The sequence below is a fragment of the Strix uralensis genome, chromosome 7, assembly GCF_047716275.1.
Source record: "Strix uralensis isolate ZFMK-TIS-50842 chromosome 7, bStrUra1, whole genome shotgun sequence".
NCBI lineage: Eukaryota > Metazoa > Chordata > Aves > Strigiformes > Strigidae > Strix > Strix uralensis.
Window position 1 is genome coordinate 2198127 of NC_133978.1, and position 17393 is coordinate 2215519.

Below are 17393 nucleotides of genomic sequence, written 5' to 3' on the forward strand. Positions count from 1 at the left end.
ATGTGGGCAGGCTGAGAAAGCTCTGCTTGTTTTTTCCTTTGTGCAGTTAATGAGAGAGCTCGAGGGAAAAGGAGAATATTTTCTAGTAACAGTCAAAATCCACAGAGGTATAAAATGGAGTATAAGGTGTGATAGTTGATTCATCCAGTGCTGCAAGCCTCACGTATTAAGTCAGAACTTGTTGTCACCTACACAAACCCTAAAGAATTTGCCAAACTGGAAGCAATTGGTGAATTCGGGTGTTTGAATTGGGCAAATTACCTGTTTCAGTAAAACTCTGCAGAGACTGGCTAAATCAAATGCTTTTCACAATTTTGCTTCCAGCAAAGTTGGTTTCTAGTGACAATTTAAAGAAGTGCATTTGCATATGGAAAGGTAGGGTCTCCTCTATGGTTCAGACCACAAAAGGAAAATATATTTCATTGCAGGTTACTTGAAGAGTGGCTGAATATGCTTTTTTATTCCTCATGATAGATTATAAAATTAGTTTGGATCTTCATGGCAATTCAAATATCTTGTCTGAATAAGCATACAAAATTTGGAGCAAATTAAGAAAAATATACGAAACAAATATGTTGATTTACATTGTTTACTTCTAATTTCATTTTTGCAAGGAATTGATTGCCATTTTAATAGTTGTGGAACTGGTCTTTGGATTTATGGAGGGAAATTAGCGTTCCACACACAGACTTCCATTATAAAGAGAAAAACAAATCAGAGCTATTCAGGAAAGGAGACAAGAGCAACTACTTTTCTTGCATTTCAATGAAATTTCATTAAAAACCCAGATACTTAAGTTACTTGCAATTGGAGAGACACTTTATGGTGCTGTGACATAGTGTGATATTGTTTCTTCTTCTATTTCCTCAAAACAAAACTGTCAATGTTGATATGCTGTCGTATTGCTGAGGGAGACCTTTCAATCTGGGTATTTAAAAAACAAAGCACCTTTCCCTTCCCAGTCTATTGATACGAAGCAATCTGCATCACAGCAACGTGTTAATGTTCAAAGTAGGCTGGAAATGTCATGGGATGGGGATTGTTCAGATAGAGATTTCCATTTTACAAAAGCTTATAGTCAAAATTAAATATGTGCGACTGGTCATGGGCATATAAACTTTTTTCTCGTTTATACTTCCAATTTCTATTTGGCAGTTTGATTTCTGCCCCTACCCTGCCCCCATGCAACTTGCTATAGAATTTATTTATTCTTTTAACTCGATTTTACTGTTCGCTAGTTTTTAGTTAGGGTAACTGATTAATTAATTGCACCTTGTTGCCTAGGTATCCTTTTTCTTACTACTTATCACTCAGTTAATTCTCCACGTTTCATGTTGATTATCTGTGAATCAGTTATTATTTTAGCTAGCAAGCAAAACGTTAGTTTTTCTACCCCAATTCACTGGCGGCTTGATCTGTGGCCTAATACCACTATCAACTTTCACCCGACTAATTTGCTGTCTCTCGTTATCACCATCATCTCTCATGGGAATAAATCCTATTTTTTCCATATTGGTTCCTCTCTCATCTTCCTGAGCAACCGTCTTTACTAAACTTCTTCTCCCATTTCTCCTTAGACTGTCCCAATGTGCTGCTCTCACCCGCCTGTACCATCTCTGTGCTGTCTTAATCCTTGAACTACCCTTCCTTGAGTTCTCCGTCTTTGTCTTTGAGGTTTGTCTTGGCCTTTTACCCTCTTCATCCCCATCTGTATCTCTTTGAACTTTCCAGCTTTTTCAGCATCCTCTCCATCCTCCATTTCTCAGTCTTCTGAAATTCCTGCTTCTTCTCAGAAGATTGTCCTGCCCATTTATCTACTTCTATTTCTCTTTTCCTGTTCTTTGCACTTAAGGAAATGAAGCTCTCCCCCACTGACAGCACTTCTGCAGTTGATCTCTTCTGGTGGACTTTTGTGGTACCAAATCAGTGGGTGGTGGCAAGGCTCAGCTTCCTTCTCTGATCCCCTCATCCTTCCTTTTGCCCTTTTTCATCCTTCAGGCATCTTTACATGTGGTCTTTCTTGAAGAACATCAGGACTTCCAGTCATCTTTTCACCCACTGCCACCTACTTTGTCTCCTCTTTCTCCTCTTATATTTTCATGTCAATCTTTGCTATGTATGTATGTGGATAGATAACCTACTTTCAGTGGCTGCACCTCTAAAAATTAGCACTTCTGAGCTTCTGCTATATTCCTACAAATTTCCTTTATAAAAGGATGTTAGGCTGCAGGCAACAACTTGGGCATATCTTGAACCTCTACTCTACATTCTCCCACTCAGGGAGGTTGTCTTTGACCTGGGGGAGAGCAGGAACAGTGTCAGGCTCGGGGATCAGAAAGGCAGTGGCCCCTGCAACAGCTGGTGACAGCATTTTACAACTTGATCTATTTTCCAGGCAGAAACAGACAAACAGATGTTTTCCACAGCATTGCAGAGAAAAAGTAGCTGAGAGCTGGTGGCCTCCCAAGCTGTTTGCTACTTAGGAACCCTGATTGCTCTCCAAAAACAGTTGTCAGACTGTAATACAGTAACAGTGGGGCTGGAACAAGAGTTAAAATGTGGTTTCTAATGCCTTGTGTCTACTTTTAGAGCAAATTAAGGCAGGAAATGTCTTTAGCAATAATGCATTAAACTAAATAATGCTTTTTTTTTCCCAGATTCTCTTTCCTCCTCTTTCTCCCTTAAAAGTGCACGGTGCATTTAGGAACCAAAACTGTATTCATTACAAACCTTAATGGACTCATCTAGTCCAAATCATCCTGGCTCACAGTCCGTAGATGTCTCATCATCTACTTGATGTTCTGCAACATCCTTTAGTCTTAGAGTTGGGTGTATAAAAATCTTTGAAGCTCAACAAATCTTCATCTACAAAGGACAGCTTGTACTATTCGTCCATTCCCTGAACATGCTCACATTTGCTCAAAACTGTTGGTTTTTAGAGTGGACTGGGAAAGAAACTTGAAAGTGACAGCAGGTGACTTGCCTCCTGCCCGAGACATTTTTAGTCATGTCAGATCAGAAGGTTCCAGTAAAGGCAGAGTTGAGCAAAGCTTATGATTATATGGAAGGGGACAGGGGAGCCTCCTTTCACCACAGGACTCTTTGTTGACTTTCAAGGAGTATGAAAGAGAAAATAAGCCCCAGTAGAAAACTGTTCATTTGAAAAAGGCATGGGGATCACAGAAAAGGCATTTCCTCCTGTAACAGTGCTGCCCACTGCCTTGGGTGTTGAGGAAGATGCTCAGGAGTGGGAAAAGAAAAGGGCCAAAAGCTCCTTCCATCTCGTGCACGTCATCCCTTTTGAGCTCAGGAACCCGGGACAACATTTGCCAGATATGATCCCTTATGGATTGTGTTGCCTTTTATGTATCCCTGAAAATTGCACTTGATGAGCACTGGTTGATAAAATCAGAGCAAAAAAGACAATGTTGTGTTTTTCATGACTAGGAGATGATACCACTGAAGTTTATCCCTACTTTATACCCTTTTCCTTAGTATTGCTTAGTTTAGGGGACTTTGATGAAACATGTTTGTTTAGTGTCAACCCAAATAAATCTCATTTGCATATGTATCTCACAGAAGTTACAAGTGGTCTTATTTATCCACTATTTATTACCATCAGGAAAGTTGTGTTAAGGTTGGATGTTCTGGTGTTGAGACCTTAACTTTTATGGTGTAAAAGGATACTGAACTGATCAGCTGTGCGCTCTGGGTCATGGAAATGCCAGAGATGTGGTGCTGTTGCTTCTTTCCATACAAGAAGTCAACCTTCAGGAAGCTCCTGAATGATCACAACTGTAATGTCATATTTACAGGTCAATGCAAAAGTCTTGAATTCATGGAGAAAATTCAGTGTGTTTCAGGACCGGCTGTTTCACCTAAGGAGTCATCAGAGTTGGAAAAATCGCAGTTTGGAGATTGCCTTTTGCTCTAAACTGAGTATTCTGAGTTTCTCTTTTCTACGACTTTCATTTTTATAACCTTATTTCCATCGCATATTTTGCCTTGTCCCCAGCAGTGTTGGTGGGTGCCACCCAGAAGCTCATATGGGAAATGGACCAGTTCCAGCTTAATTCGTGGATGTCTTGTATGTCTGTAGGACACTGAAATTGGAGGAGATTTTGAGAAAAAGGAAGAGAAGGAGGGTACAAGCCCCAGGTCCATCCCTACCGATGTCTCATGCTCCCTCCCCTCTGGCTTTCTGCACAGCACAGTGAAATTCAGATTCATGGAACAATAGTGCCAAACCCCAAAAGAAACAGACAGGAAATTAAAGCAATCATTTAACCAAAGAACTTCAAATTAGGAACATTTATTGCATCTTTACATTTCAGAAAGACCAGAGGACTGTTGTAGGACTCCTGTTTTATTAATTTCATTTTATACCTAGTGTAGGCTGTACTTGCTTTTGCTTCAGTGAAATTATTGTTGAATATAGCTCTTTGACTACTCCTGTACATCCTGTTGTATTGCTTTCATCTGGAGAAACCAATGTGACCAAGTTCTCAGAGTCACGTATTATATATCTTGACATTAAGAGGTGTGCCACCAACTTTTTTTTAAGTCTGAGGAAAAGACATTTATTAGCATACCAGTTGCTCCTTGTTTGATTTGTAGCTTGTTTTGTTACCAGTGCTCACCTCCTATCTCATGAGGATGTGAATACAACCTCAGTTGAGGACAGATAAACCCACTGTTTGGAGTGATTTCTATTGTTCTGTGCACTGGCCTTGACCGTTAGGTGCATTAAGACTAATGCCAGTCAGGGGGTGCTTTTGCAGGAATCAGAAGCAATATGTAAACTGCAGAAGTCACCACAATTGGAGAAGACACTCAGACTGTCCAAAATGTGCCCAGGAGCATGTTGTTTTCTTATCGCTGTCACAGTCTATTAAGAATCAGTGAATCAGTGCAGTACAAATGAAATGTTTACCACAAGGCTTTACCAAGGCAGCAGTGTCCTATAACTATTACCAAACAGCTTTGACTTTGAAATATATATTCAAACAACTAGTTTGAATTCAAATAGCTTGATTTTTAAGAAGGAAGAGTTAAATTTGTAATACATTAGTGAGAAAAAGAAAAATTCCCTGCAGAAGATTGCAGCTCGGTTAGAGCCAGCTAAATCTGAAAGTAGGGGTTTGCAACCCCAGGTTGCCATAGGGTCATCTAGAGGTTTCCAGATCAAGTTCACAACCATTTGGGATCATCATAGAATTGTAGAATGGTTTGGGTTGGAAGGGATCTCAAAGATCATCTAGTTCCAACCCTCCCTGCCATGGATGGCGGAGGTGTGCTGGTAACGTACTGATTCCTGCAGCAATAACCCACCATGGGCCAGTCTGCACTTCCTCATCCCCCAACGTACGGTGGCAGGTGGACATGGGATGAGCTGCTCAGCAGCATCCTTCATCTCTTAGGTTTATCCTTCCTCATCTACTTTCCCAACCCTGTGCTCCATAATAATGTTGAATTAAAAGGCAGGAGTTAACCCTCGCTTCCCATCGTCCATGCGTCTTTCTCATATTTTAATTTCCCACTTGCTCAACTTTAGTTAAGCTGCTAAGACATCTTGAGTGTTAAAAATCAGACCCACCTGCTGCACTTTGATTCATGGGATAAATAAGGAGAGGACCACAATATGATAATTTTGCCTTTTGGCTATTTCAAGGACCAGCATTTTTAGATAAGTCATGGGAGTGAGACACATAGTAAAACCAGGGAAACAAAGTTTTATGGTTCCTAAGGAATTCAGTACAGAAGACCAATGTTAACCTGCTTGGGTTTGTAGCATTTTTCAGCAAATAAACAGTTTTTTAAAACTCTATTTTGTTAGCATTGCTGTTGTCATTTCAGACTTGAAAAAATCTTTAAGGCAGAAAGTCCAGAACAGAAACAAAAGTATTTTGAAAGCTGCTATGTTTGGAGTTTTGCTGATCATTCTGTGCATATTTTTTAATACTGTCAGCAAAATAACATATTTAGATGTACTTTTTAGAAAAAAATTACCCCTTGGGGAAGATGGATTATACAATGAGCACTGTCATCAAACCCATGTACCCTCACCGGTTTCGGCGGTGCAAACCTGGCTGCAGGGAGTGAAACTCCTCGTTTCAAAGCTACCTTTGTGTTTCTGTTCCCCTGACGTGAACTTTGGCAGGGTTTTGGCCTCTCAGCACCACAGCTAACATGGGTTATGTAGCACTCCAAACACACAGTCTATTTGTCACCTTTTCCCAAATGTTCTCAGTATAAACACAGCGGTCAAAGGCATCAAGCTGGAGGAAAAATGAGGTTTTTCTGAAGTTTAACCATTGGGTTGGTCTCCAGCATCAAGGTTTCTCCATGAAGCCTGTGTTAACACTTGGTCAGACTTTAAAAGCTTCTCAATTTTTGATGGTGGTCAGGAACAGAAGTTCCAATTGAAGTTGGTGACTGACAAAGGTCAGTGGACCAAAGCCTTCACTCAAACACGGGTGTCTGAAGTTGCAAAGCTCACGTTTCCTTTGTGCAGTGGGTGAGGTGTCCCCTAGCATGCCGTGGAGGAGGACTTCATCACAACATGGTGGCACGTGAGGAGTGCCAAAAGAAGGGCAAGGCGTCTGCAGTACTTGTGGTTGGCACAGATGATGGTGGCACAGGGCTAGGTCCTGGAGAGTGCCCAGATGTTGTGCACGCATCTGGTCACCCTTGAGAGGTGTCCATCTGAGCTGCTCTGCTTTGGCTGTTCCCACCAAAGTTTTGGCTCTTTGGGTGTAGTGCTGGGAATTAAGAAAGCTGATTTTTCCTCCAATTAGTGGAATATTGTGAGTTTATGAGCTGTGAGTTGTTTCCATGCACAATGGAGGGTTGTGATAGAAACCTCTCTGGGAAGGACAAGGTGCAGAAATTCAGATTTCAAACGCCTGTATCATGTTCTAGCCATGATGTCACCATTGCAATCAAAAAAGAGAAAAAGGAGAAAGGAAATGCAGTGTGTGATGCTACATTTGTGTGATGGCTAGCAGAGGAAATCAATTGCACAAATAACTTTTCTGAAAGGGATGGTATCAGGAGATCACTGAGAGCACTCAATCTGGTTTGTACACATGCTCAGGCAAGTGTTATGTGTCAGTGGGAGGTTCTGGTTGGGGAAGACTTGCGATTTTGGTCTCATGGTGCACAGTGACTTAAATTGTAGTTATTGTCAAAATTTGGTTCTATTTGTTGTTGCAGCTAATGCCCCACTCTTTCTGATTTTGTCAATATTCAATGCAAGGTTGTCTCATAAAAATTCAATTACTTCTCAAGAGGCTTTCATTACATGGGGTGTTTCTCCACTCAAGGCTGGGGCAACGCATTGGTATTCTGGACAGGATGAAGCGTTCCATAAAGCAGGATATTTACGTTTTTTAGAGCATAATATAACTTGATTGTGGGATGCTCTGTACTTCTGCTAGTTCTTCTATGGGGTACATTCAGCACATCAGGGATGCTTATCAATGTCTTACCCTATGAAACCCACTGAGTAAACATCTTTTTCCCCTTGCTGCTGAGATTTTTTCTTAGCTTTAAATAAAATTGGCAATAGAGGAAAGGGGGGGAGGGGGGCGCGAAGAGATTTCTATAAAGCTGTTATTACTGGCCAAACTGGGAATCTTCAGGAGAGAGGCACTTGTTGTGCTGATAGGCCACACAGGAGGACTTTAAAGAGAGGAAGAGCTTCCAAGAGCTGTGTTAATTTAGGCTGCAAGAGATATTTTGTGAAAGATTCCAGCTTCTCTGTATTCTGAGGCTGATTTTAATCTGAACATGTGAAGGCCATTTAGACAGAGTTAGTACATGCATTGGATTAAAATCTGGATTTAGTGTTGCATAAAAACTGGCCTTGTTTAGGGTTTGGGGTTTTTTTTAAGCAACTTTATTTCATTTTTATCTTTTTTCTAAGGGGAAATCTGTCTGTTTGATGCCTAGAATTCAGTATGTTTGATGTACATTGGTTATTCACTATATCTACCTCTATCTCGGACCCACCAAACAGCTTTAATTTATACTTGAGTAACATTTTTCTAAGAAATCTGATTTCTGTTATTTCACTCCAGTAGTGTAAATTCAGCATGCTTAGGCTTTCACCCTGAATATTAAAACCTGAGGTAGTTGAAGATGATGGTAATGTTGACGGCAACGGAGAGCTTAAGGATGGGAGCAAGATGCAGTGTTCACTACTCGATCCCATTTCAGATGTTGAACTTCTTGTGCTTCCTAAAATTAAGATAAATGCAAGTCTGCTATTCTGTCTGCATTGTCCGAATCGCTTTTAAAATCAAGGTGTTGGTTTGGGGGAGTGGGGGGAGTATTTATCAATCGACAGTGATCTAAGTTGATATATGTTACTTCACATTTAAAAGTGACTGAGAGACCATGTGGGTCTCTCATGTTTTGGAAGAAATACTTTATTTACTGCTGATCTACCTGGCCAGCCACACAGGGGAGTAGAGCCAGCAAGCCGTTCTTTTTAGGACACCAGGAATCATAAGTGGCTCATTTTGGAGATCCAGTGTTGGAGGTAGGTCAGAAATAAGATCTGGCAGCCTCTTCCCATTGCTGCTTCCTACAACAGGGCTGCACCAGGAGTACAGACACATCACTGGTGTCACTGGGATGGCTCTTGGCTTGTCAATGGCCAGCAAGGTGGACTAGCCAGAAGCATTCATGTTAGTTTTTCAGGTCTTGTCTAGAAACTGTTTTAAATTTCATTCAGTTAAAAAGCCATGTGTTGACCCCATAATCCATCAAAAATGCTAATGAAACCCATCCTCTCCAGCCTTCCTAATGTTACATGATATTATGTGATATAGAAGCATGAAGCGAAAGAGTTGTCCAGATGGGCTGTAGCTCCCACAAATGAGATCTAGCCCTTTCCAATGTTATTTAGTTGAACTCAATGATCCCTTTAAGTTCTTGGTGAGAAAATGAGGATTGTAAAGGAAAACAGATCATTACACAGGTCTCCTTGTTGCAAAGGTTTTCTAGTATGCTGTATTAGTTAGTAACAGGCCAATTAGATTTAAAAAAAAACAAACCAAAACAAAAACTGAACAACTGTTAGTTCAGCTCCTTAATTTTGTGTTAAATACAAAAAAATGTTTGAAAAAAATCCCAGGTATTGTTAAAAATAAGGGTGCTCCTGATCCTGAAAACTCATATTTAACACTGTACAAGAGACCAGAAACTGGCTGTTCTCTGAGGCAAGGATGCGAGAGCTAACAAGTTGGTGTTATGCAGAATATGCAGGGGGAAAAGAAAGGAGTTATAGAGAAATAAAGGTTGAGGAGTCAGAGGATGTGCTGGTCTGAAGTGCTGGAAAATCTCTACTGACACTGTGCTGGCTTACGGCAGTTGAGAAATGCTACAGGGACTTTGAAATACTAATTGGGCTGGCTCTCTAATTTCATTTTTTTATTTTCCCTCCTCCTGTCAGGCTTGCCTCGGTGTCAATGAAATAAATTTAAGGGAAATCTGAGTTTAGGTAATACGTACATGACTTTCTCTTGCTTATACGTATTTCAGGTTTGTTTCTTATTAAAACATTTTGGCTAAGGACCTGTTCTTATTTCCCTGAGAAAGCTAATTAGAGCTTTCTCTTTTTATTTTGTTGTGGTTTTTTGGGGTTTTTTTTGTTGTTGGTGGTTTTTTTTGTTTGGTTTTTTTTTGTTGTTTTTTTTGTTTTGGGGTGTTTTGTTTTTTTTTTTACCTGCCTGACACATTCTTTCTGTAAATATAATGCTCTGGCTTTTAGTTAAGAGCTGAGCTCCATTGGAAAGACTTGGAACCTTTAGTTTACAAGTATTTAAATGCTTATAGGAGTTAAAGCATATATGGGACAGATACTGAAATCAAAGCTATGAATATTAATGGAAGGATTAAAACTTTCTTTTTAAGGAAACCTTCAATCTTTAATTTTGGATGTTTTGCATGTGCCAAAAAAGCAGAAAAAACAAGGCACTTTTTTTTTTTTTTATCACATATTTTTATTTTATCACTTATTTTCTTAGGAAGAAACCTCTTATTGAAGCACATAACTATCCTCTGATAAACACATGAGAGTTTGGGTCACAAGCTTGACTTGCACTCTGCATCCCCATGGATATCCCTGCATTGCTAAGGGTGCAACCTCTTACTGGTTTAGACTGGGAAAATGTTTTGTTATATAGGAAAGTGGGGCACTAGGGGGCCAGGGGTTTATTCAAGAGGTGATAAAGCATCTCTCACTCCACAGAGAAGTACCTTCAGGGCCTGACGTTACTTTATAAAACAACAGTATAGTTAGCATGACAAATGTTCTAAATTTCGTAGCATTTATAATTCATCGAAGCTGAGCCTTTATGCCTGTTTGTCAAAGTTTATAAAATATACATTTGTGGCTTGCTGGTATATGAGGGTTCCCAGCATTAATTTCTTGGCTTTATCATCCCTGTTGTCTTGAGCACTGACTTTCTCAGACTTCGATGCTAAACTGGGACCTCGATGCCTTAGCTTAGAACCTTTTTTTCCCCCTGCACACACAAGACCTTTGTAACTGTTAGCTTTGCTGCCTGGCTATCTCAACCTCGGCAGGTCATACAGCTGTATTTCTTCAGCCTGTGTCTCTATTCAGGTTTTCTCTATTTCATTTTTATGCTGGATTTCAGCTCTGGTTTTCTGCTGAAGAGAGGAAAATGTAAGAATGGTTAATGTAGTCTGGTCAACTCTTCCAGCTGGGAATTAATTTCTGTGTTTTGCTTTAATTTTGTTGTGACCTGAAGGAGCTACATCTTAAGAAGTACACTCAAAAACCTATGTGATGCTTAAGTTTCAGTGAAATCTCTCTGAGATATTAAATTAGCTTTCGTCACTGAGCTTTGGTATTGCCTCTGAAAATAGAGTATTCTGTCCAGAGTCCCTTTCTCTTGGGAGAAAATTCTAAAACCCCCAAAAATTCAAGTTCTAAGCCCAAATCTGGGGTGCTGCACTAGTTGCATAATTTTTTTATTCATTTGTGACTGCAAAGGTGGGGTAGAAATATTTAACACCTATCTTAAAGGCATTCTGGAAATTCTTTGACCAGCACATACAGGGCTTTGAAGCTAGAATTTAAGAAAATGCCAACAAATTGTTATTCGCTCCATCAGAAGGATCCTCTTCAACAGAGTCTGGCTTCCAACAGCTTGCTAAAGCTCAGCCATTGGATTTAATCTTGCAAATGCAAGTCCAGAAGAAGCGGTGGGGTCAGTCTAAAGCTAGTAAAGACACATTGAACCCGCTTGCTTTACTGCTTTTCTTTTGGTGATTTTAATTCAAATGTTACTCCTTTTTGTGTGTCACCACACCATTGCAAAGCTGTAGGAATTGTTGATTTTCCTCATATTGTTCTTGGACTGGTTTTCTCTAGATGAAATGGAGCTTGCATTGCTAAAATATAAGCTATACCATGAATATGTGCAACATTTGCCGAAGCGCTTCTTCAGATGACTTTGTATAACGGTACTGTATGTACCTGAGAATGTATTGCTACCTTATACATGGCTGGCTAAAAGCAAGAGGCTTATAATTATTTTTATTTGCCTGTGTCGTAAGTGAGCACTTACGGATTTTGCCTGTTTTGCACAGTGCTTTCAGTCTAAACGGACAGAAATAATTTGGTTAAATAGCGAAGCACATGGATGAGTTGATTTGTGTTAGAAAAGGACATTTTAAGAGGAAGAGCATTGTCAGAGGATGGGGAAGGACAGGTTGATTCAAGCAAGAAGAATTGTTGTAAAGCTAGGTAGCATTAGCTGTGAAAGAAATGGGCTGAAATACATAAAGTCAAAGACGTGGACCGCAGGAAGGTCATGGAGAAAGGTGCCAATGAGAAGGAGGTCAAGCAAAATGAAAGCTCTGCATGATTGGGCACTCAAGGAAGGACTAGAGGAATATGATTTGAATGTTGGAAGAAGGACTTGCAGTATTTTGAATGAAATTAGAGCCCAGAAAAAAAAAAACATGGTAGGCAAGAGATGCAAAAGAGGCAGCTTTGGATCCTTCAAAGCTTGAATTTGTTCTCCTTCCATTTCTTGTGGGGAAGCCTGGGTGGGAAGGCTGAGAGGACTTACAGGTGGGAAGGTTGGGAGGACTCTCAATGTGGATGTGTTCAAAGGACGCGGCTTTGAGCAATCTTATATAGTGGAAGGCGTCCCTGCCTGTGGCAGGGGGGTTGGAACTAGATGATCTCTAAGGTCCCTTCCAATCCAAACTATTCTACGATTCTATGACTCATGGATGGGAATGGTTGAGAGGACTCATAGGTGGAAATCAGATACGGCACCAGGACTGAGTCTCAGTGCTAAGTGGTTGGTGCAGTTGTAACTGGTGACTAAGACCAAGAAATGGCCTTTTAGGAAGAAGGTTTTGCCATGTTGAATGTGTTATTTGGCCACAAGTTGAGAGTCAGCTCTAAGGCAGTATCAACTGAAAATTGCACAAAAGTCATATAAGCAGTAGCAGTTTAATATGTCTAATGAATATAGGTTGCCTGTACTAAAATTGGAAACCTTCTGATAAGTATTTTCAATCATTAGATTTTTGGGTGCCTGGAAGATTCCACATGAGAGGGTATGATGCCAACACCTTATAAAACCAGGCCCTTTGAAGGAGTGTCAACCTGGATGCTCAAAAATGTGCATCCTCAAAATCTTCTATCCAGAAACACCCCACCTAAGAAATAAAACTGCAAGTTTGTGTCCGCACTCTCCTCCAGGCTTTTCTTCCTCTTCCCACTCTGGCACATGGAAATAGGAAAAATGCTGTGGTTTTTAGATCCATTAGAGCCCGTTAAGGATCAGGGCAACTCAGAACTTAGTCTTCCTGACCTGCCTTCTCTGGTCCCTTTTCTGAAGACTGACATGGTAATATTCAGTATTTGTAATTCTAATAGAGAACTTTATTTTTTTATTTATTAATCTTCTGGAGACTCTGAAGAATATTAATACTAACATACTGCTTTGACTTTCTGATTTTATTTACCCAGAATTTTTTTTAGGATCGTGTAAGCACCCACAGCTGTGTTTGAAAGAACTAACCTAATTAATTCTGTATTATAGTTCCCTTAGATACCTTTTTTTTTCCTAGGACAATTACTTTTCATTAATATCTCCATATGCGCAGTGCTGCCAGACCAAGGAGTTGTTTTTCTCAGATGCATTTCCATGAGCCTTTGGCTATTTGTTTTCATGTTGAATTCTGTTATCAGTCTGTAAGTGACACCAAAAAGGTTGAGTGTAAAGATAAATAAATAAATGCAGGTCAATAAAATACCCTTGAAAGAAAATATCTCAAGCTTATCCAAATTCTAGGATTCTGGTTAATTACTCTGTCTTAGCTCAAATCCATCCTTGTTGTTGTTTATACATACTTTTGGATTAAAAATCTGGCAGTCTTCTCTGGGGCTTAGTTCTTTAGTGTAGCTTCAAATAACACCCAAGCCAGAGCACAGGGCATTTTTGGGGAGGTTTTGTCACAAATCGGTGCTGGGGCACAGCAGACCCCATGCCTGCAGCTCTCTGCAGGGTCTTGATTAAAAAAAACCCAGCAGTCATTTGGCCAGTAGGAGATGTAGGTAAAGATGTTGAGTGGGAAGCTCTTGGCATTCCCCTGCCTCTGCTTGCTATTGAACTGATGATTATTAAATTTGCAGGGGGCAGCGCATCTCTGAAGAAAATGCCAGGGTTTGGTGGGGGATAAATATAAATCTAGAGTCTTTATTTAGAAAATACTGGCTTTTATTTTTTGGATGATGTATAAATGCATACTGATTTTGATGGGGTAATACAAGGGATGAAGCTATCCTATTAAGTTTAGATGCAAGCATTGATAAGCTGTGACATAAATTTAGCAAGAAATAATCCAAAAATAAGGCAAAAAGACGGATTAAGCTATTATAATAACAAGTGAAGAGCAAGAATGATTTATTGAATAAAGCCCTCGCTAGCAAAGCTGGAAAAATACCCAAACTAACAAAAAAAAAAAAAAAAAGGAGAACTATTTTTACAACAGGCATATTATTGCAGTTTATGTCATGTACCATATTCTCTGTCGAAAATTCCTCTTTCTGGTTTACTTAATATAAATGGATTTGGGCTGTGAGGATAATTCATCTGGGCAAAAGCTGGCACTAGCACTGTAAGAAGAAAAATGGGCAAGCCATAAACAGTTTCATTTTAATTATTATATTCCTTGACACCAGACAATTTTTAAATCACGGCCAATGTCAGACCGGGATAAAATTGGTACCAGGGTTATGTTTCCATAAGCGTTATCTTGCAAAACTGACAAACTATCTGCTGAATAGCAGTGTCTGATTCTGTTTGTTCACCTTAATTATTTTTTTTTTTCTTACAGACGCACTATGAAAGTGGAGAGTATATTATACGGCAAGGTGCTCGAGGGGACACTTTCTTTATAATCAGCAAAGGAAAGGTAAGCTGACACCCTTCGAAGGCAAGTGGGATGATGGCGGTGATGTGCTCTCAAAATTCAGCACCAGCCAGAGCTTTCTCTTTCCCCTCCCCGAGGCACAAATGTTGCAACACTTGACATTTAATTAAACTTCTTGGTGCTGTATCAGTAGGGCAGAGTGGCCTGAAGGGAAAAAAATAGATCTTGTGCTGTTTTACACATGTGCTCACAGTGAAGACTTTGGGGTTGAAAACAGTTGTTGAGACTCTCAGTAAATGACCAAAAAGCTCAATTTTTTTAATAGTATACCCTACGATACTCAATGTTTTCTTTGCTAAGTATCCCTCTGACGTCCAGACTTCATTCCCATGGCTATCACTTCTCAGCTTCTCCAAATTAAATAATAGGAAGCCAGAGAAGTCTGAGCTCTCTCCTACGGGAAAAAAAAAATATGTTTAAGTTTCTGTTCAACTGCTCACAGGGAAAATACGCTTTTTGACCTCCTTTCCCATAAAATCGTGATGGGATTTTATAGAACGAGTTTTTTCCTCCCATTCAACTTCTTTTTTTTATTTTTTTTTTATCTGGCCTAATACTATTACACTTGAGAAGCATTTGGCTTCTTTCCATGTAGCAGGATGGAGATATTCAAGGGAATACACAGTGATTTCCCACTGCAGATGAGATGTGATACATTGAAAGTAAACACAAATGGATAAATATGCTTGAAAGCAGGCCAACCTGAGCCTCCTGGTTCTGATGTTTGCACCAAGACATACATTAACATTGTCCTTGCATAATTAAGGGTAAGAAAAACTCCATGGCATCTGCAGAGGAAGAATGTGGGTGTCGTATACGCCATTGGGTTGTCTTCTGAGGCAGCTGTCAGCTCTCAGGTACTAAAACTAGATTTTCAACGTCATCTTCCACTTTCTATCTCTGGGAGCCAATCTTCATCAGAAGAAATAAAATGGTCTTTTTCAGATGAATAAGATAGTCATAGACCAGTTTCTGAAATGAAGATAATCATGGACTGCAGAAATCCAAATTTGATGGTATTCCCTCATGCCCTTCTGCTTCCCTCCAGTCGGAAGTAGTATTTCCTCTTCTCCCAGAATAAGGACAACCATGATGCACACTTCAAATCCTTTTTTTTTGTTTGTTTTCCCCTTTTTTAGTGGGTAAAAATAATGGGAGGGTGAGCCTCCCTCCCCCACTGAGTGTTTGAAGCCCTCCTTGCCAGGTTGGCCAGCCTGTTGGCAACAATGCTTTTGCCCCACTTGATCAGGTGGATCCCATCCCTTCCTAGCAGTCCTCAATCTCCAGAGAGAGTCCTTTAGTTGTAAAAAGCAAATCCCTGTTGTTGACACCAGCTGGGTAACCAGTTGTTGACCTGCATCTCCTTAAGCTCTTACACATCACCTGCAGGATGAGGGAGAAAACCACTCATGCCCTTCATCATTGCTCCATAGCCCTGTAGTCCTGCCTGAGATGCTCCTTGGCTTTATCCTTGGCCTTTGCTACTTTATCTTACTATGACAGCTGATGGTGAGAAAAAGGGAGCTAAAATAAAACAACACACATGGGGTTGCTGAGAAATTCCCAGATCCTCAGCTGGATCCTGGTGGCTTGACAGAAATTCCTCCAGGGACAGTTAAATTCTGCCCCATTTTCTCTTCCAAGTTTACTGAATTGCAAAAGAGATATCAGTGACTGATAGAAGATGGATGGAGTTGGAGAGTGTTTAATTTTAATGCCTATATTGGGATGTAAAAGCTACCCAGGAGATGTAATAACTAACCCATGTTAAGGATACAGCCCATGATAGGAGGAATGCAGCCTCAGCAGTGAAACATGGAATAAATAGCAATGAAATGTAGAACTAACAAATCAATGTATGCTGCCTGGGACTTTCTGAAGTAGGGGCATATAATGTCCCATGCTAAAACCCAACCCTGGCAGCTCTTAATAAGCCAGCAAAAATGCTGGCTGCAGTTTATGTACCTGGGACCTCACGTGTAATTTCTTCAATGAGCAGCATCGCATGAGTGTTATCAGTGAGAGCTACTTCTAAAAACTCTGCCTTGACTTTTATGTCAGAGTATCTTTAGTGACAGTCAAGTGAACAGAGAAGATTATTTACATTTCTGAGCCCAGCTCTTCTCTCCGAAATGCTTAGAAATACTTCTGCTCCCTTTTCTTTCAGCACATGCTCCATGGATAGTTCTTTTAGGAGCAAAATCCTTCTCCTTTTTTTCTCCACTGCACTTGATCCCACTCCTGAGCTCGTTTAGTTTATTTATTTTAGTGTGTTTCCTCGAGTCCAAGTGAATAGAAATCAAAATTGTGTTCAAAACATCCTGCGTGCGGAAATCTGTTGAATAATATGTCAGATTAAAACATCTCAGTCTCTTCTGCTTGCTAAGTGCTGCTGCTCCGTGCCTGCTCTGTACCTTGCCTTTACCCAGACACAAAGTGTGCCATGCTGTGCCACTGTACACCATTTTCCCTTTAAAAGCCATGGTGTGGCACCAATTTAATGCCAGATCATGTGGGTTCTTCATTGGTGCTGTGGCTATTCAAATGGCTCATTGCTTTGAACCACATGGAAATCACACTCCCATAATCCCTTAGCACTTAGTATCAGTGGAGGTCACGGAGAAAGAGCTTAAATCTGCCTTCAAGTTCCTTTTGTTTGCCCATGGTTTTTTTTTCATTAGCTACAAATGTTCCTGGCTCACCCGTTACGCGTTCCCTATCCTCATCTGATCTTTGATGAGTCACTGCAAATGTTAAATGTAGTGTGATGTAGTCTTGAGGGCTCATTAATGACTCAAACCCACTGGTTTTACCATGCATAAAAGAGATGGGAGAAGGTGTGGGCCACAATTGTAAATTTAGTAGCTAAATTAAACTGGAATGTCTCTAAATCCAAAAGG

General features: G+C 40.2%; 1 protein-coding gene across 2 annotated transcripts in view; it reads left to right on the forward strand.

Annotated features, from left to right (window-relative positions):
- Window positions 1-17393, forward strand: part of PRKG1 (protein kinase cGMP-dependent 1) — a 535590-nt gene that overhangs the window by 394288 nt on the left and 123909 nt on the right. For both annotated transcript variants that reach the window (XM_074874162.1, XM_074874161.1), the window contains exon 6: window positions 14398-14475. In XM_074874162.1, the coding sequence (XP_074730263.1) occupies window positions 14398-14475 (78 nt within the window). The remainder of the gene's footprint in view (window positions 1-14397; window positions 14476-17393) is intronic.